The 19,808-nt window shown below is 44.4% G+C and overlaps 4 protein-coding genes across 7 annotated transcripts; 3 read left to right on the top strand and 1 right to left on the bottom strand.

Moving 5' to 3' along the window:
• Positions 597 to 4,313, top strand: LOC8064173 (myb family transcription factor PHL7). The gene is made up of 7 exons (XM_002441257.2): positions 597 to 805; positions 2,062 to 2,276; positions 2,737 to 2,813; positions 2,895 to 2,937; positions 3,051 to 3,108; positions 3,203 to 3,272; positions 3,587 to 4,313. The coding sequence occupies exons 2-7, from the start codon at positions 2,069 to 2,071 to the stop codon at positions 3,926 to 3,928; spliced, it is 798 nt and encodes a 265-aa protein (XP_002441302.1). The 5' UTR covers positions 597 to 805; positions 2,062 to 2,068; the 3' UTR covers positions 3,929 to 4,313.
• LOC8077036 (leucine-rich repeat protein 1) lies at positions 6,686 to 9,017 on the top strand. Its single transcript, XM_021448343.1, has 6 exons — positions 6,686 to 7,036; positions 7,342 to 7,413; positions 7,516 to 7,659; positions 7,754 to 7,825; positions 8,376 to 8,447; positions 8,754 to 9,017. Exons 1-6 carry the CDS (start codon positions 6,801 to 6,803, stop codon positions 8,809 to 8,811), a joined length of 654 nt encoding a protein of 217 aa, XP_021304018.1. The 5' UTR covers positions 6,686 to 6,800; the 3' UTR covers positions 8,812 to 9,017.
• LOC8064172 (non-specific lipid transfer protein GPI-anchored 2) lies at positions 9,209 to 10,344 on the bottom strand. Its single transcript, XM_002439949.2, has 2 exons — positions 9,616 to 10,344; positions 9,209 to 9,482 (listed from the first exon to the last, which is right to left on the bottom strand). Exons 1-2 carry the CDS (start codon positions 10,289 to 10,291, stop codon positions 9,409 to 9,411), a joined length of 750 nt encoding a protein of 249 aa, XP_002439994.2. The 5' UTR covers positions 10,292 to 10,344; the 3' UTR covers positions 9,209 to 9,408.
• On the top strand, positions 16,081 to 19,456 carry LOC8064171 (SNF1-related protein kinase regulatory subunit beta-1). Of its 4 annotated transcripts, none has more exons than XM_021448269.1 (5): positions 16,081 to 16,339; positions 16,438 to 16,726; positions 18,296 to 18,480; positions 18,580 to 18,742; positions 18,910 to 19,456. In XM_021448269.1, exons 1-5 carry the CDS (start codon positions 16,107 to 16,109, stop codon positions 19,225 to 19,227), a joined length of 1,188 nt encoding a protein of 395 aa, XP_021303944.1. In that variant the 5' UTR covers positions 16,081 to 16,106; the 3' UTR covers positions 19,228 to 19,456. The 4 variants fall into 4 exon arrangements, with proteins under 4 accessions (XP_021303944.1, XP_021303945.1, XP_021303946.1 ...); XM_021448270.1 differs by having other exon boundaries at positions 18,580 to 18,829; positions 18,910 to 19,445; XM_021448271.1 differs by having other exon boundaries at positions 18,580 to 18,746; positions 18,910 to 19,079.

Genomic DNA, 19,808 nt, shown 5'->3' with positions numbered 1-19,808 from the left:
GATTGGGAACGAAATTTTTTTGTGTGTCACATCGGATGTGTCGGAAGGATGTCGGTAGGGATTTTTAAAAACTAATAAAAAAACAAATTACATAGCTCGTCAGGAAACTGCAAGACAAATTTATTAAGCATAATTAATCTGTCATTAGCATATGTGGGTTACTGTAGCACTTAAGGCTAATCATGAAGTAACTAGGCTTAAAAGATTCGTCTCGCGATTCTTAACTAAACTGTGTAATTAGTTTATTTTTTTATCTACATTTAATGTTCCATGCATGTGTCCAAAGATTACATGGGATGGATGAAAAAAATTTTGGTAGGAACTAAACAGGGCGTCCTATAGCACACCGAAATGGCCACGAGAAAAAAAAACACAGAAGACAACTGTTGGCCTTGCCCATGTCATCAGCGAGTGCTTTCTCCAGCTCACTACTGACGCAAAAAAAGAAAAGAAAAAAGTTTGCAGCTGTAGTAGACTCGGTCCTCCACTCCTCCAGCTCTCGGCTCGGTTCGGTTCGCGCGAAACCCTAACCACCGGAGGGCGGTAAGGGAGAAAAATCCCCAAACTCCCCGCCCTCCCTCCCCCTACCTCTCACCGCGTCGCTTTCGCCGGACACCACCACCTGCCGCTTTCCCCTCTCCCTTCGCCGCCCATCTCCTCCGCCCCTTTTTGACCCCGATTAGGAATCCGCATCAGGGCCCTGCCTGCGGCGGCATTCAATTCCCTGCCCCCCACGAGCCACGAGCACGCCGCCTCCCCACGCCACGCCCCCTCAGCCCGGGCCGGCGCTCCCCCGAGACCGCCGGTGAGTCCGTCCGCCTCCCTTCTGTCGCCGAGGTTTACCGCTGAATTCCCCGTTGCCAAAAGAAAAACAGAGAGAGAGAAAAAAAAAAGGATTCGCTGCTGAATTCGCTGCGTTTCCGGCCATACGCAGAGCTGCAAGCGGGCGCCGGCCGGAGGGTCTTGTGCCTTGGTAGTATCTGGTTTTGTGAGCTTGGCTGGATTGTCTTCTAGCTAGAGCTTTGCTGATGTATGTTTGTGGGGATGTAAGTTTTGGTCTGGATTAGTACGAGGCTACGTGTCGACGCGCCTTGCCGCTTCGGAATCGCTTGGTTGCTCTAGAGTCCTGCGGCGAGCCTTGTTTCGGTGGGAATGGTGTCCTGGTTACACACCGCTTTACATTTCTCTAGTTGCTGTGCTTTTGGATTACGAGTTATCTGCGGATGCTGAGACTTTCTTCAGTAGGATGCTGTGAATTTGGACTGGTAGTGCTTTTTGCTTATAGCGGTAGAGCCTGGGATTGCTTTCCGATCCAGTTTGGTTTCCACCTTGATTGTGCTCGGACGCTCTCTGTTCTTTGCTTCAGAACATTTCAGCGATTATAATCTGTTTCAAAACCTCGGCTTCGATGAGCTCCATCCTTGGGTGGGTGTTCAAGGTTCCTTTGGGCATTTTGGACCACAAAAATGGCAAAATTAGTTCTACCCTTAGACATCTGGCTGCTCTCAAGTATTCTGTCATTCATTAAATTTCTGTCGAGGTTGTAGATTCAGCTGCCACGTTTTTCCTGTTCTATTGGTCATACTGAGCTGTGAAAGCTATTTGTTGCAAAAACTTGGTCTGTCTGCCATTTGGAGCTTAGTCATTACGCCATCCTTGGCTTTTGTAGTCTTGTTTTTGGGTGATTTGGTATATTTATTTTCATGTCTATGCTTGCAACTGTTTTGTATGTAGCTGTAACCCTTAGATTTGAAGCATGCATGTTGATTTTATTTCGATAGATTTGAAGCATGTTGATTTCATTTCGAATTGTAATGCTAGAATGCGCTGATGCTGCTCTTTTTATTCTATTTCAAAACAAAGTATTTTATCCGTAATCAGGACAGTAATACAATGAAATTATATAAGGATTTTATTTGTTTTCTCCTTGCATTTTATCATCAATTCGATATATTTGATGAGATATAAACGTCAGGAATTCGATTATAACTTTATTATCCTAATTTTCTCACTATGCTTAGACTTACTTGGGTGAATGACATCTCCTTTCAATTCTTGCAGCATTCACATGATGTACCATGCTAAGAATTTTTCTGTGCCCTTTGCACAGCAGAGGGCTCAGAATAATGAACATGCAAGTAATATTGGAGGTATTGGTGGACCCAACGTAAGCAACCCTGCTAATCCTGTAGGAAGTGGGAAACAACGCTTACGATGGACATCAGATCTTCATAATCGCTTTGTGGATGCCATTGCACAGCTTGGTGGACCAGATAGTGAGTATTCTGTTCTCAGTTGAGTATTTGTCAGTGTGGTTAACTTGATGCATTGCTGAAACAGTCATGTATATGTGTTTATTAATTAACTGCGTACATTATACGTGCCATTTATATGTAGCAAACTGGGAAATCAATTAAACCGACTATGTAAATGTTCAGGATCAGATTGCTGCACACTTTTCGAAATTCCTATGAGCATGCTATTTAAGTATGTGTGAGCTTCTATAACTGTGTGCTATGTTATTAAATCCAATCACATTGGAAAATGTTTATGCCTTGAGAACTGTAATCCTTGTCCATGGGAAACAGCTTTGAGTGTTGCATGTGGCACATGTCTGACTCTCTTAATCCAAACTTGACTTTTGATAAGCTAGCTGGTTATCATGAGGGTACTTGGTGTTTTGGGGATTTCAGCTACAAGTACTTTGTATCTAAGGCTCTTATCATATTTCTTCAGGAGCTACACCTAAAGGGGTTCTCACTGTGATGGGTGTACCAGGGATCACGATTTATCATGTGAAGAGCCATTTGCAGGTGAAGAATTTCCTTCAAAGGAAACAGATTTCAAAATGTCTCACTGCAACTAATACTTTCCTTTCCTTGGTGCCTGTGTAGAAGTATCGCCTTGCAAAGTATATACCGGAATCTCCTGCTGAAGGTGAATATTGTTGTGGCCTTCAAATTTTTTCTTCTGCCTGTCTCCTTCACTTCGGTCAAACACAAGAACTAAACAGCCATTGTTGCCTTTTGTTACGATGGCATCTCATGTAGGTTCCAAGGACGAAAAGAAAGATTCGAGTGATTCCCTCTCGAACACGGATTCTGCACCGTAAGTGATCTTTACTCAGCTGTGTCCTGTAGCATAGCTGTTATGGCTGGTGCCTGGTCCTTATGGATTACACAAATATTCTGAAATGTTTCAGAGGATTGCAAATCAACGAGGCACTAAAGATGCAAATGGAGGTTCAAAAGCGGCTACATGAGCAACTCGAGGTCTGTTATTGAATGATGTTAACTAATTTATTTCTGTTCAAGTTTACATCATTTTAGTTTACCAACAATCCTACTTAGCTGGGGTAAGCTGATCTTTTAGTCCATTCTTAATATTCACTTATTATTTGTCAAGTTACACCTAAGGATGGTTCCTTCTCGTGGTTGTAGTAATGCTTAGTTGTCAATAATCTCTTGTTGGCATTTCTTCTGTTTTGACTTCTTTCTTGTAGTTTATGAGTTCTTTTAGCTTCAACATCAATCTAAATTTTCCTTGCGAACTCTCTTTTGCTTATCTGAATAAGTTACATTTTCAGGTTCAAAGACAACTGCAACTAAGAATTGAAGCACAAGGGAGATACCTGCAGATGATAATTGAGGAGCAACAAAAGCTTGGTGGATCAATTAAAGCTTCTGAGGATCAGAAGCTTTCAGATTCACCTCCAAGCTTAGATGACTACCCAGAGAGCATGCAGCCTTCTCCCAAGAAACCAAGGATAGATGCATTATCACCGGATTCAGAGCGAGATAGAACACAACCCGAATTTGAATCCCATTTGATGGGTCCGTGGGATCAAGAAATCTGTGCGAAAAACATATGCGGCGTTGCATTCCCAGTGGAGGAGTTCAAAGCAGACCCTGGTATGAGCAAGTCTTAAAGCACACTTCTGCGCCTTGACAGAATTTTTTCAGAGTTGACCTCCCCACGAGATGATCATTCGCATGTGAATATATATCATCTTAACAACAGAATGTTGCACGGGTTTTTGACCCTGCACCTGATCCCTTAGCCACGAGCCACGTCCAGTTGTTCTTATCACTGTAGTATCCATCAACAACTCCTGTAATTATGAGGATGGTGTTACAGAGTTTCTAGCAAGCATGTCCATCGAGGGAATAGCCCTGAGCTGAACCATGTACCAAGAAACAGAACATGCTTTCACATTTGCTGAGAAGAGGGCACGCCCCTGGAGCTACCTGAAGCTATGTTGATAAAAAAAAAGATTGTGGTATATTTCTGATCAATATTATTTATACTGACTTCGTTTCATGTATCCACGGTGCAGCCAGCTCGGGAATATGTTAAAGTGATCAGCTCGGGAATATATTTTGGAGTGTTCCCATGTTAGGTCATACACAAGATTTCAGTTGTAGTGCTGCAAAATAACTTGTTTGATAAAGAATTCTTAAAAGGGGGTTATGGCACCAAAAAAAAGAAAAGGAAAGCATATATTCTGCCCTTTTGACTTTCTCACAGGAACATCCTAAGAGCATCTCCAACAGTTATGTAATTGGAATTTGCCATTTGTTGGAGTTTGCCAAGTCTCTAAACGTTTTGCCAAAGGAAAAATAAGTTCATCTCCAAGTGTTTGGTATTTTTGACTTGGCATTTCCCAAAATAGTGGACCCAACTATTTTTTTCGCGCGCAATTGCTTCGCCCGTCGCGCGCAATTCCTTCGCTCATCGCCGCCAATTCTCGCGCGTCGCGCGGCCGTGTTCATCCCACAAGTCCACGTCGCCGCTTGGTCCAGGTCGTCGAGATCTGATCGAGGCACCAGTCCCATGTAGCACCGCGACATCCAAGTCCCAAGGCTTCTGCAAGGAGGGCTTCGAGGTCACCAAAAGAGGTCGCTGCTTGATCTAGGCCGGCGACATCTACTTGAGGTAGCCTCACGTCGCTGCAAGAAAAGGAGGCAGCGATGGATCTCCTTCATCCCCGCGCGAAGAAAGGAGGCGGCGCACGAAGAAAGGAGGCAGCGCGCGGGGAGGAGTCGTCTCGCGGGAAACTACCGTGACGTGGGGAGTACGGGCACGATAAGGAGTCCAAGATTCTCAGAATATCAAAATTGCCAAGCCATTGTGCTTATGCAAAAATGCCAAGTTTGGTCCATCAAATGCCAAGTTTGCCAAAATGCATAAGTCAAATGCAAAACTGTTGGAGAGTAATTTTTAAGATTTTTGGCAAATTTCAAGAATGCAAAGTCCAATTGCATAACTGTTGGAGATGCTCTAAGGTGTATCTAAACTACTTGCGTTGCAGCACTTCTATGTGAAAATTGGCAAAGAATACTTGTTTCTTTTGCTCACGTATGTTCGCTTTCTTATGGCAGTAAAAAAGCTTTCAAACAGGCATTGATGCTACACACTAAAGGACTAGATTGGTGGATTGGATCCAGATTTATGTTTCAGTTCAAATTTTAGCTGAAACCCAAAATTCCTCTTCTCCAGACACCCTGCTACCACGGCTAAAGCAATCGATTTAGCATTTTCTTTGAAGAAATAAGTTACATTCTGGCCTTTGCATAATTGCATAGAGCATACACTTAACCATCTATTACCATTACATGTTTCAACCATTTAGCTGTGATCAAAAATATAGAATAGATTCAAACAGTATAAAAGGAAAAGGACCACCGACCACACGTACGGCAACATCCACGGTTGGGGGATAAAGAGAAACTTTTTTTTTTGCTATTTATGCAATTATAAGTAGCATACATGTAGCCCGCACATTAAGTTCCCATAAACATATTTCTGTAAATACATACATGTCCAGCTCAAAAATAGTCATTTATGTAGTTTTTTCAAAACTAATTAATTGGCAACGTCATTCCTAAGTTGAATGTATAGGTTGTCATGCACTTTGGTGGAGTACAGTTGTTCCCCGCAATTTTTGACATAAACAGTTGGGTCTTTGACGGTATGGAAACAAAGACGCTATAAATATTGAACAGAGCATTATAGTTTTGTCGCGTAGCCATCGGTGGCCCACTGTCAGTGATGCAATGGAAAATTACACCACTTACTCTTTGCAATTTTCTCAGTATTCAAAGTGTTTTCGCTATAGTAGTAACGGAAGCCAGCCAACAGTTAAGCTCTTTAAGATTCCACTTTGACTGCATGGAAGAAAGACGCCACCAATGTTAACAAGATGTACATACATCTAGTTTGACCGTGTCGTCATCGGTGCACTGTAACCTTAAGCCTTGTTTAATTGGCAAAATTTTGGTTTTTTCGTTTTTATTTGACAAACATTGTCCAATCACGGACTAACTAGGCTCAAAAGATTCATCTCACAAATTTCAGATAAACTGTGTAATTAGTTTTTATTTTTATCTTTATTTAATGCTCTATGCATGTGATCAAAGATTCGATGTGACGAGAAATCTTGAAAAATTTTTGCGAACTAAACAAGGCGTTAGTCGAAGGTCCAGTGTCAGTGACACAACGGAAAAATATACCACTTACCAAATCATATTCCTAGAAAGTGGTAACTGAAGCCGGCCACCACCCTGGCTCCAAGCTTTCCATGTCACTTAAAATTTAAAAAACCACCTAAGAGTAGACTGGACAGTTCAATGCACATAGTAACACACAACCATCCACCTTAGCTCTAACCCTTCCTCCCCTCCTTAAAAAACCACCCAAGACTACAACTCGAGGCGCATAGCCCTACATTAGCACACCAGCACTTGCTACTTTCCTCACTCCCACATCGTCGTCTCGACCAACGTGTGGCGGCGGCGCTTATGGACACAAGAAGCCTGTCCCCGGCGGCGTCAGGCGTGTGGATCACCGTCCTCGTGGCGGTGGTCGTGGTGTCCTTGGCACCGGTGGCGGCCAACGAGGAAGGAGACGCGCTGATGGCCCTGCGCCATGGCGTCAAGGACCCCGACGGCGTGCTCACGAGCTGGGACCCGAGCCTTGTGAACCCATGCACGTGGTTGCACGTGATGTGCAACGACGACAACCGCGTCGACCGTATGTGAGTGTGTGATCTTCCTCTCTTGTTGAATGGGCTGGGCTTGCTACTTGCATAGACCATGCCGTACTCACGCTAGGATACAGCCCACTAAGCGAGAAACGTTGTGTTTGGGCCAAGTTTCCGTCTCTGTTTCCGCAACGGGACCTCAGGTATCATTTTATAACGTGGGAACTAGAACATTCACGTTTCCAGAACGTAGACGTTCCTGGAATGTGAAACATGTATATGGAGCATAGATTTGTTTTTTTTTTCATTTAATTATCAAATTTTAATGGCGTGGTGATTTTCTCTCGATGGATGGGTAGAGAGCTTGCTAACATGAGGCTGTCTGGTCCTCTGCCGTCCGAGCTGGGAAAACTGGAGCAGCTGCAATACATGTACGCTCTTCCACGGCTCTGAACTAAAATTTTTTCCTGTCCTTTTTTATCTATGTCAACTATTTTTCATCTGATTCTCCATCACTTGTGGCATCTGAGCAGGGAAATGAGCGGAAACAGTCTGCAGGGCCCGATCCCGTCAGAGTTCGGCAAGTTGAAGAACCTGATCAGTATGGATTTGTATAACAATGACCTTTCAGGACCCCTACCAACGACGCTTGGGAACCTCAGGTCCCTGAAGTTTCTGTAAGCCACTGTCTCTCAGCTCAGCTCTCATGTACATCACGCGCAATGCACTGCATGAACGATTGAAACGTCTGAACTGAACATGGCTTGGCAGACGTATCGACCACAACCGCCTGACAGGATCGATCCCTAGGGAGCTCTCTGGACTGCCCAACCTTAGAACTGTGTAAGTGCAATACTACAGAGTTGAACTCTCAGCATTTCTTAGATCTTAGTGTAGTTTTTTCTCGAATACGCATGAGATCTTAGTGTCGTTGTCGTTCATTTCTCTACACACACTAGCAGTCCCATGTATGTCAAGTCTGTTCGCTTGGCTGAAGAGTCATGCCTAAAAGTACTGTTCGAAGTAATTGATTTTGTTGTGAGAGAAAAATACTGTTGAATGGCTGACAGATTCGACAGATAAGCTTAAGCAAACAGACCCAGCCCGTAACACTGTTTTCCTACCCGTTGCAGAGACAGCGACGAAGCCAACAGTGGGGCTAGGGGGGCTCCAGCCCCCCTGCCGTTGCTGGCCCAGTGGAATTTTTAGTGTTTTCCTTCTAATTTTAGACACAAATTTATAACGTAGGGCGGGCTGAACACTTTATTTTTTAGATATATTTTGTGAATTTCATCATTAATCTATATTTACAATGAGTAATAGTAGAGCTAAGTTGATGTAGAACTTTTGTTCAGCTCCTTCTAAATATTTTCCTGGCTTCGTCCCTGTGCAGAGATTTCTCAAGCAATGACTTCTGTGGCACAATCCCGACATCAGGACCATTCCAGAACATTCCCCTCACCAGGTATAGGAACAGATAGCTTCCTCCATGACAGACATCACAACCATGTTCTTCGGCTCTCGATCCTTAGTTCCAAAAAATTTCAAGATTCCCCGTCATATCAAATCTTGTGGCACATGCATGAAATATTAAATGTAGACAAAAACAAATACTGATTACACAGTTTACCTGTAATTCGCGAGCCGAATCTTTTGAGTCTAGTTAGTCCATAATTGGATAATATTTGTCACAAACAAACGAAAGTGCTACAGTAGCCAAAACCAAAAATTTTCCTCAACTGAACAAGGCCTTACTGGTTTTCCATTGCAGCTTCTCCAACAATCCGCGGCTGAAGCAGGGGCCAGGCGAGTACGACGCCAACTGCTAGACGTACGGCGGCCATCGGTATATATGAACAATAATGGAGCAGTAGAGTAGTGTAGCCATCGAGCGAAGATGGTTGCAGAGAGCTGTGCTAGATAGGGCAAAGGCCTCGGGCCTCGCTGTAATGCGCCCCTCTGATGGGGCTATTGCTTTGTAACTGTGAGCCTGGCGCTGGTCGCTAGAGAGATATTGGGAGAATGAAGCAAATGGTCCGACTGAAATTGTTTGAGACGCGTGCTGGAAAACCAGAGCACGAGGGCTTGTCATTGCTCGCCGTAGCCGGCCACCGTCACGGGATTCAGCTTTGGCAATATCGCTACTGGTTCTACGGGCGCAAGTAAATACGATCACAGTAAGAAAGAAATAAAAGTCACGACCACGTAATAACACCGAGGTAACTCTATAAGGCAGAACATCGTTGACCATTATATGGACGATCCCAAGCGACTGAACTACTTACAGTACATGACTCTGCCTCCACCATGTACTCTCTATAACGACTTTCTAAACTATATATATGATCTAATACCATCTTATAAAACTAAGAAGACACTACTGAAGAACACCTATCGCTACTAGCATCTGAACTCGACGAAACCATCTACGGTGACGCTGAAGGAGGTGTCACCGGCGGCTCTGCTGCCATAGGAGGCATTATCGGCGGCACCTGTTGCGCTGTCAATCAAATATGAACAAACATATGCATCAGCATCACCAGATTAATCTCCTTGCGACGGAAGGGAAAGAAGCATATATATACATAAAATCTGTGGAAATTTCATAATGCGAGAGAGGCATTGTAACTTACAGTTGCACGCGAAGAGCGTCTGGAGCGGCAGCACGGTGCCGCAGGCGAGCGGGAGGATGAGCATGCGGATGGGGTCGACGGGCTTGGGCAAGAACTGGTTCATGTTGCCGTTCATGCCGTGGCAGAGGCAGATGGGCGCGTCGCTGATCACGGACCTGAGCCCGTCGCAGCACTCGCCGGGGGGCGTCAGCACGGTGATGTTGGTGAGGTAGTCCGTGCACGGCACCATGCCAGCCAGCGGCGTCATGCACTCCGTCGGCTGGGGTTGGGCCGGCGGCGCGGGGGAGAACGATGTCAAGCTGGCACCCAGGTTGCCGGCGCCGCCTTGGAGTGGCGGAAGAGACGACCCCGGCGGCGGGAGGAGCGGGAGCAGTGGCTGCAACAGGCCGATGATGGCGCCCAGCGGCGGGAAAAGCAGGCCCAGGATCGCGCCCAGGAGGTTTGGAGGTATGCCAGCGGGGATGCCCGGTCCCGCTCCCGCCGGAGGTGTCGTCGATGGGCGTGCCACGCCGCCGGCTGCTGCTTGGTCGGCCACCTTTTCTGCTGCTTCTTGGCCTGCGGCCGCGGGCTTGAATGCTTGCTGGACGACTTGGACCCTCGCCGCTTCCGAGGGCTGCAGCGCCGCCGAAGCAATGGCGAAGGCGAAGAACAGGGCGATGAGCTTGGGCGAAGCCATGTCGAGTTGGAGGACGATGCTATGGCGCTTTGCCTGGTTTGTGTGTTGGATTGGATGCATGACCACGTGGGTTTGGCCTTCAATTTATATACGTAGGATGGATGGATAGCGTTGAGATAAAAAATTTAGACATTTTGTGTAACGAGATTGGATTCTTAATCTCTCATCCCTTGTTATTTACTGCCTCTGATTAATTTCTCCTTCAAAGGATTAGACAAGTCCAAGGAGTTTGAGAGTCTGTCTCTGTTTCGTCATGTAAGAGAAGAGAAACGATGAAGCATGCATAGAGTCCTGCTGATCTTGCGCTCGAAAAAATTTGTAATTTGTTTTAGATGAAGTATGGATGGCCGAAGTCTACTTTCTGCTTGAGTTGATCCAACGTACGAATATCGAAGAGTGCATCATCGAACACCGAGGAGTCCTGAACTGCTGACTGGCTAGTTTCCGGTTCAGACATTGCAGATTGCAATCAGAGATTCAGAGTCCGACATTTCTGAAATTGAGAGTCTGGTTGGTGTTCTATCTGAGTCCCTGTTGGCGTCGATGGCTAAAAAAGCTAAAATTTGAAGTTTGCTGCAATGAGATATGACTTGTTTCTTGGACTATCCATTTATTCTGGACGCCTTTTCTTTTTCTGCCATGTACAAAGCAGATTGAGTTTTAAAGCTATATATCCTTTTCAGTTCCCTTTTTTTTTAGCAGAATAACCTTTTCAGCTATGTTACGAATGAGAGATTTTCGAAAGGGCCCGTTTGAACTTTGTAGGGATCCTTGACGGCCCTTGATGGCCCTTTTGTTGTCGATAGACTGGGCTGGGCTTTAGACGATAGCGCGTGGACGCCAAGCTCAGATTGCAGGTCCATGCACGGCCGTGGGCCGGGGCCTTATCTCTTATGGGCTCACTCGGCCGGGGACGGGGCCTTATTCACACAGCGGCTTTTTGTGATTTGTTTATTTATAGTTTTCCTCCTTCAACTCGCAAATCTTCTCCCTCAACTTTTTAAACAGTATATTTTAGCTTCCTGGAGCGGTTTCGAAGACGGTTTGCTACAGTGAATAATAGTTGCTACAGTAACAGTGGTTTTGTGTTTTTCAATTTAAATTATTTCGGCTGAATCTTATATGAGGAGGCCAACAAAATTAGATTTTCTATTTTATGATTTTTTCTATGATTTATTATGCTTTTTTTAAAAATTCAACCAAAATAATTAAAAAGTAAAATAAAACCATCGTTTACTGTAGCAAAATCCGTCTTTAAAATCGCTCTAGGAAGATAAAATGCATGGTTTGAAAATTTGAGTGAGGTAGTTTGTCCGATTTTAGAGTTAAAAGAGGAAAAGCGACTTTCGTGAAAATTTAGTGAGTAAAATTAGAGTTCTTCAAAAATCTTTGTCGAAGCGACACCTTGTATCCGTGTCGATTAACCTGTTCAGCTCAACAAACCAGTTGAACAAACAGCATTTTCAGTGGTTATCCTCTATCACCACTGTTTAACGGGCCGAAAAATGCTGAACGCCGCGGCTGAGCTCTTCGAAAATCGCAAGTTTCGCAACGCTCACAATCTTGGGCCTTGTTTAGTTCCAAAATTTTTGGCAAAATGTGAATAGTATAAATTTCGTTTGTATTTGACAAATATTGTCCAATCATGAACTAACTAGGCTCAAAAGATTCATCTCGTCAATTTTGACCAAACTGTGTAATTAGTTTTTATTTTCGTCTATATTTAATGCTTCATGTATACCTCTAAAGATTCGATGTGACGGGTAATCTGAAAAATTTTGCAAAATTTTTGGGAAGTAAACAAGACCTGACATACTGCAGCCTGATTGGTACAGTAGTTGCAATGCTTGTCCCCACACCTGTGCAGGTTCAACACCTCAAATAAAGGCACAAAGGACACAGAAGATGGCAAGAATGGCGTCTTGTACACTGTACTCCATAGTCGTGGTAGAGGATAAGCACGCCGACGGCCGCCAGGGTTGCAGGCGGACAGCACATGACGACCAGGGGAGATCGGGTGCTGACAAGTGGTTCTGTTCTTCAGCATCAAATATAGCTGTGTTTTTTATTAAAATAAAAAATAAATACTACTTCCTCTATCTCAAATTATAAATTATTTTAAAAATATTAAAAGATTAACCAAATTTACATGATAAAATAATAATATTTATAATACCAATTATTAGGTTCTTTATTAATTGAATTTTAAAAATATATCTCATAAATCTTTATATTTTTCTAAAATTTTAATTAAATTTAAAATGTTTTAACTCTCTAAAATTCTTATAATTTAAAATGGGAAAAATACTGTCATGATTTTTCAAACACTTTCTTCCCCAACCGCCGACCGCGCGATGCGTCCCCTACTTACAGCACCAAGAACATACTAAGGGCACTCACAATGTAAAACTCTATTACAGAGTCCAAGATAATTAATTACATATTATCTATGGTATTTTGCTGATGTGACAGCATATTTATCGAAGAGAAAGGTAGAAAAAATAAAACTTCAAATCTTATTTAGACTCTAAATTTATATTATTTAAATTGATAAATAACTTTAGACTCTATGATAGAGTCTGCAGCCTCCCATGATTAATCGTTGCACTCACGTCCACGCCCTCGGCCCGTTCACCACTCATCAGGGCGTGCGTGGTCGAGCACGGTTTCGGTGCAAAGCTGCAGGTGCACGTCTCGGAATAATACGCCCACAGACGACGCAGTCTCGCAGGGCGTGCGTGGCCTGCACGTTTGGCCCGCGGCGACCTGCGTCGTGCGTCACGCAATGCCAGCCAGCTCAGAGTACACACTGCAGAGGCAGACAGGTGGTACCACACGGCCACGCGTCGCAGAGGATCGGAGGCCCCGTCGGGTCGCCCCCAAACACAGCAGCGCAGGCGCCGGGGCATGACCGGATGAGGGGGATAGTGGATAAGCACGGGCCTACCAGTTTTATCCAATCCTCGCCCTCCGGCCCGGCTGTCCCCCTCCGGCTTAGGCACTCACAATGCAAGACTCTATTACAGAGTCCAAGACATTTAATTATATATTATTTATGGTATTTTGCTGATGTGGCAGCATATTTATTGAAAAAAGAGGTAGAAAAAATAAGACTCCAAGTCTTATTTAGACTCTAAATCCACATTGTTCGAGGTAATAAATAACTTTAGACTCTATAATAGAGTCTACATTTGAGTGCCTTTAGGGCACTCACAATGCAAGACTCTATCACAGAGTCCAAGACACTTAATTACATATTATTTATGGTATTTTGCTGATGTTGCAGCATATTTATTGAAAAAAGAGGTAAAAAAAAATAAGACTCCAAGTCTTATTTAGACTCTAAGTCTACATTGTTCGAGGTAATAAATAACTTTAGACTCTATGATAAAGTCTGCATTGTGAATGCCCTTATCGATTCGTCATCATGGTCCGTGCTTATTTATTTTTAATCAATCATCATCGTCACAGCAGCTCAGCTCTTCTCTCTTGCGCTGGGCTCGAGTTTCTTCAAATCGGATTTCTCTTGGATTACCGTTTTTGCCCCTTGCTTTCCCTTCGAGCCAGGGCCCAATGTGATGGTCCTCCTGACTTCTTCGTTCTCTTGCTCTTGAAGTTACCATTATCGATTGTCCCCTTTTTTTTTGAAGCGAGGAGCTTTTTCTCCCCATTCCCAAATCGATTGTCCTTTTAATTACCTTTGCGTGTCTGGCCGTGCCATTTGGTAATCTTTGGATGAGTCATCACACTGACCTTTTACATATATAAGGTCTATTCAAATCATGATGATGATTACAAGTCTCCGCACTCTAAGTTAGAAGTTAGACGTACCACAATTCTATAGATTTATATGTTTGGTTTACCGTTATAACTACAAAACACCTTACTTTTTTTTATCTTTTTATAAAACACGTATTTTTAGCTCGTGTTTCATTAAGAAGAAGTTTAGAATATTACAAGTTATGAAAGCAAATGGTGAGTTCCTGAGCTCCTAGAGGAACACACAAACGGAAAAATAGAAAGTGCATGAGGCTGTAGATTACATAGGCTCATGGCGCAACCGGTAGGTGACTACCAAGCTATTAAGTTGGGCTAGCGATGAAAAGAACCGGCAGAGTTGCAAACCCTACACTGATCCAAGTGTTGGCCTCATCCACAATGATTTGGCATTGCTAATGGGGTAGCCGGAGTGCACTATCAAACACCCTAGGGTTCCGCTCTTTCCATAGCGACCAGGCGATCAGCATGACCATGGAGTCAAAGAACTTATGGAGGCCAGTTTGGGCTTGTGAGCGGCGTACCTACCACCACTCCAGCAAAAAATCTTGAGGTTCCGGTGCCTAGTTCTGCATTCCCACTGAGTTGAGTAGTCATGCCGAACTTCTCGGTTAGCTATAGACACAAGCTAGCAGTAGGTGGTCAGTTGTCAACGCACACATGACATCTTATTGTAGACCATGACAATGTCGACAATTTGCAATCCAAAGATGACCGTGAAGCGCGATCAATTCAGAAAAAGAATTACACCTTTGGTGGCACAATGGCCTTCCAAATCTGCTTTGCACCAAGCATGGTTGTCATTTCAACGAAGAACGACCGGTATACTAAGGAAGCCAAGTACTCTCTGTTCTTTGACCACTTCTAGATAAAAAGCGATCAGAGTTCAGCTGGTTTAATTGGATGTCCTCAAGCTTTTACTAGAGCATGACATACTCGATCAAAACCGGTGCGATTGGCGCCCCCAGTAATGTCCCGCACCCATCATCGTTGGAGCAGAGCCTCCTTCACCGTGCAGCCACAACAATGGTGATCAGTCACCTTGAAGAGATTTGGCGTAAATGACGAAATGGCACCGTCCGGAGCATCGATCTAGAACTTCGTGGAGCAGCCGTCACCAATATGAACGGTGACCGACACCTAGAACATGGCGAAGATGGTCTTATTCTTAGGCTTCGATGGTAGGCTAGTCCATACTGAATCAGGCTTTGTTCGCCGAAGCCAGTCCCATCTTAAACGTAGTGCAAAGCCAAGTTACCTTTTAATTCCACACATTACAGATTTATTTCCTTGCTAAACTTTTACCAACAACCCAACATTGATTTTGCTTACCACAATTTATTCGAGGTTAGACGTGGCAAACTTCGTCATGAACCAAACAGGTCATTAGTTAGCAATACATCTAATGCAATTAGCTACTCTAAACGTCCTCTATTTTACTAAATGGAGATAAAAATAAATAATGCATATAACGTAGAACATACTTGTATATAAATATAACTTATTTTTATTGAGTAGAAATTTATTGAATCACTATATCCGTCGGTATTTAGATAATGCTGAAGATAAAAGATTCATGGACAAATCTTCACCTAGCTAGCAAACTCTCGAATATATAATGGTCGCACATACGCCATCATCTTTCTTTGATCGTTTGCTGGCTGCCTGGCTGTAGATAACGTCGAGCTAATTTTTGGAAAAAAAAAGGAAAAAAACCCCGTCAATCGAAATCCAGGCTCAATACTTAAAATAGTAGTTTTAAAATTCATACTCTATATAATATAAAATAAATAGAGAGAACGTGGCTTCCATTACCATGTCACCATCCAGTCCTTATCAACATGTTTTCTCGGTCACCGTCCAAGAACATATCCTCTTGAAAAAACCGTCCAAAATGTTGACTTCCTATTCAGATAATCCCACTCAGCGATAAACCAGAATATGCCGGCCTAATCCGAGACCAGACTACCAGGGGCACCGTGGTAATTCTAAACCCACGACGCATGCATGCACGGACGCACACACCTCAACGGTCGAGATGCCCCCAACGCCCGTCGATCCGACGGCGGAGAAAACTCCGGGGATAACTCCAGAAACCCGCGTGAGGCGGCGTGCGGGTCACGTGACTCGCCACGTTCTTCTATATTTTCTCCCCCCTTCCTCCGCCTCCGGCGGACCGACCGGACGGTGGCTGCTCGCGCCATCTCTGTCAGCTCCGGTGGCTCGCCGGCGCAAATTAACCCTATCCCCGTGGCATCCTCGCGTGGGACTGTAAGTCTTGAGGCCTCCGGCCTCCCGCTCCTCCGCCTAGTCGCTTGCTTCGCCACAACACTTGCTTAATTAGGGCGGTGTTCGAGGGGTGGGTGCAGAGTACTACTCTCACTGCCTCGAGGGCTTGACTGGTGGAGGCGGGAGCAGGGAGTAGCTGCGGAGGCGCGGGGATCCGGGCGGGCGGCGGGCATGGGGAACGCGAGCGCCAAGGAGGGGGAGAACGGCCACATGGCGGCGTCGCCGGAGCTGGCGGCGGCTCACAACGGCGGCGGAGGCAGCAGCTCGACGGGAGGCCCCGCCGCGCGGCCCCCGCCGCCGCCGCTCTCGCCGCCAGACGCTGTGATGCTGGAGCGTCCACCGCCCGTGCCCTATCTCTTCGCGCCGCAGGTGATGATTTATTACCCGAAACTGCAAGGAAAAGTCCTGAAAATGCAAGAAAAAGGAAAAACAAATGACAGAGACATAACTTGGGGCGTTGTTGAATGTTGACGATCCCTGGTTCTGTTGAACTGCGTTCGTGCTCCTCCTTGGCGATCAATTTAGTTCTGTTATGGACTTGCTTATTTTTGTTCGCCATAGAAACTGAATGCCTTCTGTTTGGGTCATTTTCTCTCGCTCAGTCATCAGATTGATACACATGGTGCTTGAGAACTTCAAACTGTAGGAGCAGCGCATAGAACAAGCTGCAGCTTACAGATCCACTAAACTGCAGCCTATCCACCGTTCTGTATTCCCAAAGAGTGCTTATTCTTGTTCAGGACATTGCTGGACCTCACCACTTTACTAGTGCATCCTGAAAAAAATGCTTGAAAAAAAATGATATTGCAGCTGAAGCCCCCAGGTAAAGACTAGTTGATTGATAGGCATTTGGGATTTAGCAAATGGATTTCATAGTTCTGAATCTTGGATTGGGTTGGGTGTAGTGGATAAGTTGGCCTTCCTTTCTCAGATCACATTCGCCTACACCTTTTTTTAAAACTTTGGTTGGATATTTAGCTGTCGGGTACACAAACTACTAGCTGATGCAAGTATTGTTGCTTCTATCATTTTTTTTCTTCCTTGGTGATCACACACCGTGTTTCGACAAAATCTTTACAGCCTGATCTTGTTTCGAGGGCATGTCGTCTCCTTGAAAACATACTCTGCTAAAAAGTTCTCCAGCTTTTGATGCACATGGTAGAATGGATTGCATGGTTCTTTGATGGTCCCCGTTGAACAAAATAATGTTAGGTGCCATCTGCCATGTTTTAGAAATGTGACTAACAGTACGATCAGTTGTTGAGGAATTTTGTGATTGGTCACAAGTACACTTCATTCAGTTCGGCTTAAATGTAACCACTAGTTAGATCTGGAACAGAGTCAGTTCATCATCACCTACAATTTGCACGAGATCAATGAATGGCCCTTGGATCATTTAGGGTACTTTTTTTTTTTGCTCACATTGATGTTGTAGATGTGTGGGGCTGTGGGCAATGTTCTTAAAAAGGAGATATTATCTTGCAACAGTTCATAGTCCTAACAACTGTGCTGCCATACCATTGTTGCTCGTCGTGTTTTTAATAACAAACTGGATAGAAGCTGGCTGACCCTTCTTTTTTTTCTTTTTTACCAGAGTCATCTTAGTATCATGTTTAGTTTTCCCTCACCATTGGACATAGACATAACCATAGTCTTACATGGGTGAACCGTATGACCTCACAAGTTCCATCTTGACCTATGCAAATTTTTGTAGATTGTTAGCCCTTTACTTCTAAAGGGAATATGGCCATTTCAGATCCTATAACACTGGGAGATAAATGACCATGCTTTGCATTGTTCTGAAATCTTCATAGGACTATTATTACCTCTAACTAAGCATATTTTTATGTTGCTTAACTCGTTTTCAGTTGGAACTAGTCACATGTATTTGCCTTGTTGCTGGTCCTGTTCTTACTGATATGTAGCTGCTCCTTGCAGGTTCCAGTGGCTCCACTGCACAGACCTACCGAGTTTTCTCCCGTTTTCAACCATTCACCGACAAATGGCACCAGCGAATCCACCAACCACCACTCCCAAGAGAAGGGGATTCCAACTTTGGTTACATGGAGTCAAGGAGGAAATGAGGTGTTCCTGGAAGGATCATGGGATAACTGGACATCGAGGTATATAATTTTCCCCCAAAATTAGAATTTGGATCTTCAGAGACTTTATTTTCATCCCATTTTCAGTATTAAATTCATAAACTCGGCGTGTGATCTCAGGAGGGCATTAGAGAGGTCTGGCAAAGATCACGCCATCTTGTTGGTTCTGCCATCCGGAGTTTATCATTACCGGATTATTGTAGATGGGGAGCTGAGATACATCCCTGAACTACCTCATGCAACTGATGAAAGAGGGCAAGTGGCCAACCTCCTCGATGTCCATGTCAGTAAGGATGCTATATTTCTGTTTCGGCATTCAAACTTGTGAGAATTTAAACAGCAAAGAGCCAAAGACAAGCAAATTACGGGGGTATTTTGCTTTAAGCTGTTTGAAAAGTTCTCATAGTGCTGGTTCCCATTTCATCTGAAAAGATACTTGCTTTTGGACAGGATTACGTTCCGGAGAGCCTCGACAGCGTAGCTGAGTTTGAGGCACCCCCATCTCCCGAACACAGTTATGACCTGCAATACCCAGGTGATGAGGAATTCGCCAAGGAACCGCCCACCCTCCCGCCCCAGCTTCTCATGTCTGTCCTTGGGGACACCGACAACACTGACAATCAAGCTTCAAAGCCACAGCACGTCGTTCTCAACCATCTGTTTATTGAGAAAGGGTGGGGATCGCAGTCGCTGCTCGCCCTCGGCGTCACCCATCGGTTTGAATCCAAGTATGTGAGCTTTGTGCTTTACAAACCGCTGAAGAGGTGATGGGTACTGTGAGTGGAAGAAGAGAATGGTGGCTAGGGACTGATGAAGGTGAATAATGTGTGTGTAGCTGACATTGTAGCGTTGTATAGAAGGGAAATGCAGGAGGTCCTAACTGATCTTTTTATGTTTCTTTCACTTTCGACGAAAGCAATAAATTAGTTGTTGCCTGAGATATTTGCGGAAATGAAAGGGAGGGGAGTCTCACAAGAGCTTCACTCCATGCATGCTTCGTGCAAATCTTAATGTTATGTGGTCTGAAATTGTTGTTGTCATGCATGGAATGGGTGCAGATATCCAGTCTTTGCTATGTGATGTCTGATATGGAGAGAGCGAGAAAAAAAGGAAAAAGAAAATGACGACACCAGCAAATCAGTTAGCAACTCAAATGTATCTCTTGGATAAAGCTGATGTGTCGATTTGATGGAGGCGTAACCAGGACAGGTAAAGAACATGATGGATGCCCGTGATGTTGATGTTCACCATACAAAGACGATAGATAACGTCGTGCGATCACGAGCTGCCTGGATTTGTCAAAAAGCTCGACAGCGACAGTGGGACAGAGAAGTGTGTAATCCCACTCC

The sequence above is a fragment of the Sorghum bicolor genome, chromosome 9 (genome assembly GCF_000003195.3).
Source record: "Sorghum bicolor cultivar BTx623 chromosome 9, Sorghum_bicolor_NCBIv3, whole genome shotgun sequence".
Taxonomy (NCBI): domain Eukaryota; kingdom Viridiplantae; phylum Streptophyta; class Magnoliopsida; order Poales; family Poaceae; genus Sorghum; species Sorghum bicolor.
The sequence above is the reverse complement of the archived record's forward strand: the minus strand, read 5'-3'. Positions and strand labels throughout refer to the sequence as shown.

What these genes read in the sequence shown, in the direction of transcription:
- LOC8064173 (XM_002441257.2), top strand. Translation starts at nt 2,069, where the DNA reads ATGATGTACCATGCTAAGAATTTTTCTGTGCCCTTTGCACAGCAGAGG. An exon ending in ATGTGAAGAGCCATTTGCAG is followed by an intron (nt 2,814 to 2,894) that starts GTGAAGAATTTC and finishes GTGCCTGTGTAG; the next exon opens with AAGTATCGCCTTGCAAAGTA. An exon ending in TCGAACACGGATTCTGCACC is followed by an intron (nt 3,109 to 3,202) that starts GTAAGTGATCTT and finishes GAAATGTTTCAG; the next exon opens with AGGATTGCAAATCAACGAGG.
- LOC8077036 (XM_021448343.1), top strand. Translation starts at nt 6,801, where the DNA reads ATGGACACAAGAAGCCTGTCCCCGGCGGCGTCAGGCGTGTGGATCACC. An exon ending in CTGGAGCAGCTGCAATACAT is followed by an intron (nt 7,414 to 7,515) that starts GTACGCTCTTCC and finishes GCATCTGAGCAG; the next exon opens with GGAAATGAGCGGAAACAGTC. An exon ending in CAGAACATTCCCCTCACCAG is followed by an intron (nt 8,448 to 8,753) that starts GTATAGGAACAG and finishes TTTCCATTGCAG; the next exon opens with CTTCTCCAACAATCCGCGGC.
- LOC8064172 (XM_002439949.2), bottom strand. Translation starts at nt 10,291, where the DNA reads ATGGCTTCGCCCAAGCTCATCGCCCTGTTCTTCGCCTTCGCCATTGCT. An exon ending in GACGCTCTTCGCGTGCAACT is followed by an intron (nt 9,483 to 9,615) that starts GTAAGTTACAAT and finishes TTTGATTGACAG; the next exon opens with CGCAACAGGTGCCGCCGATA.
- LOC8064171 (XM_021448269.1), top strand. Translation starts at nt 16,107, where the DNA reads ATGCCCCCAACGCCCGTCGATCCGACGGCGGAGAAAACTCCGGGGATA. An exon ending in TGGCATCCTCGCGTGGGACT is followed by an intron (nt 16,340 to 16,437) that starts GTAAGTCTTGAG and finishes GGGTGGGTGCAG; the next exon opens with AGTACTACTCTCACTGCCTC. An exon ending in CCAACCTCCTCGATGTCCAT is followed by an intron (nt 18,743 to 18,909) that starts GTCAGTAAGGAT and finishes GCTTTTGGACAG; the next exon opens with GATTACGTTCCGGAGAGCCT.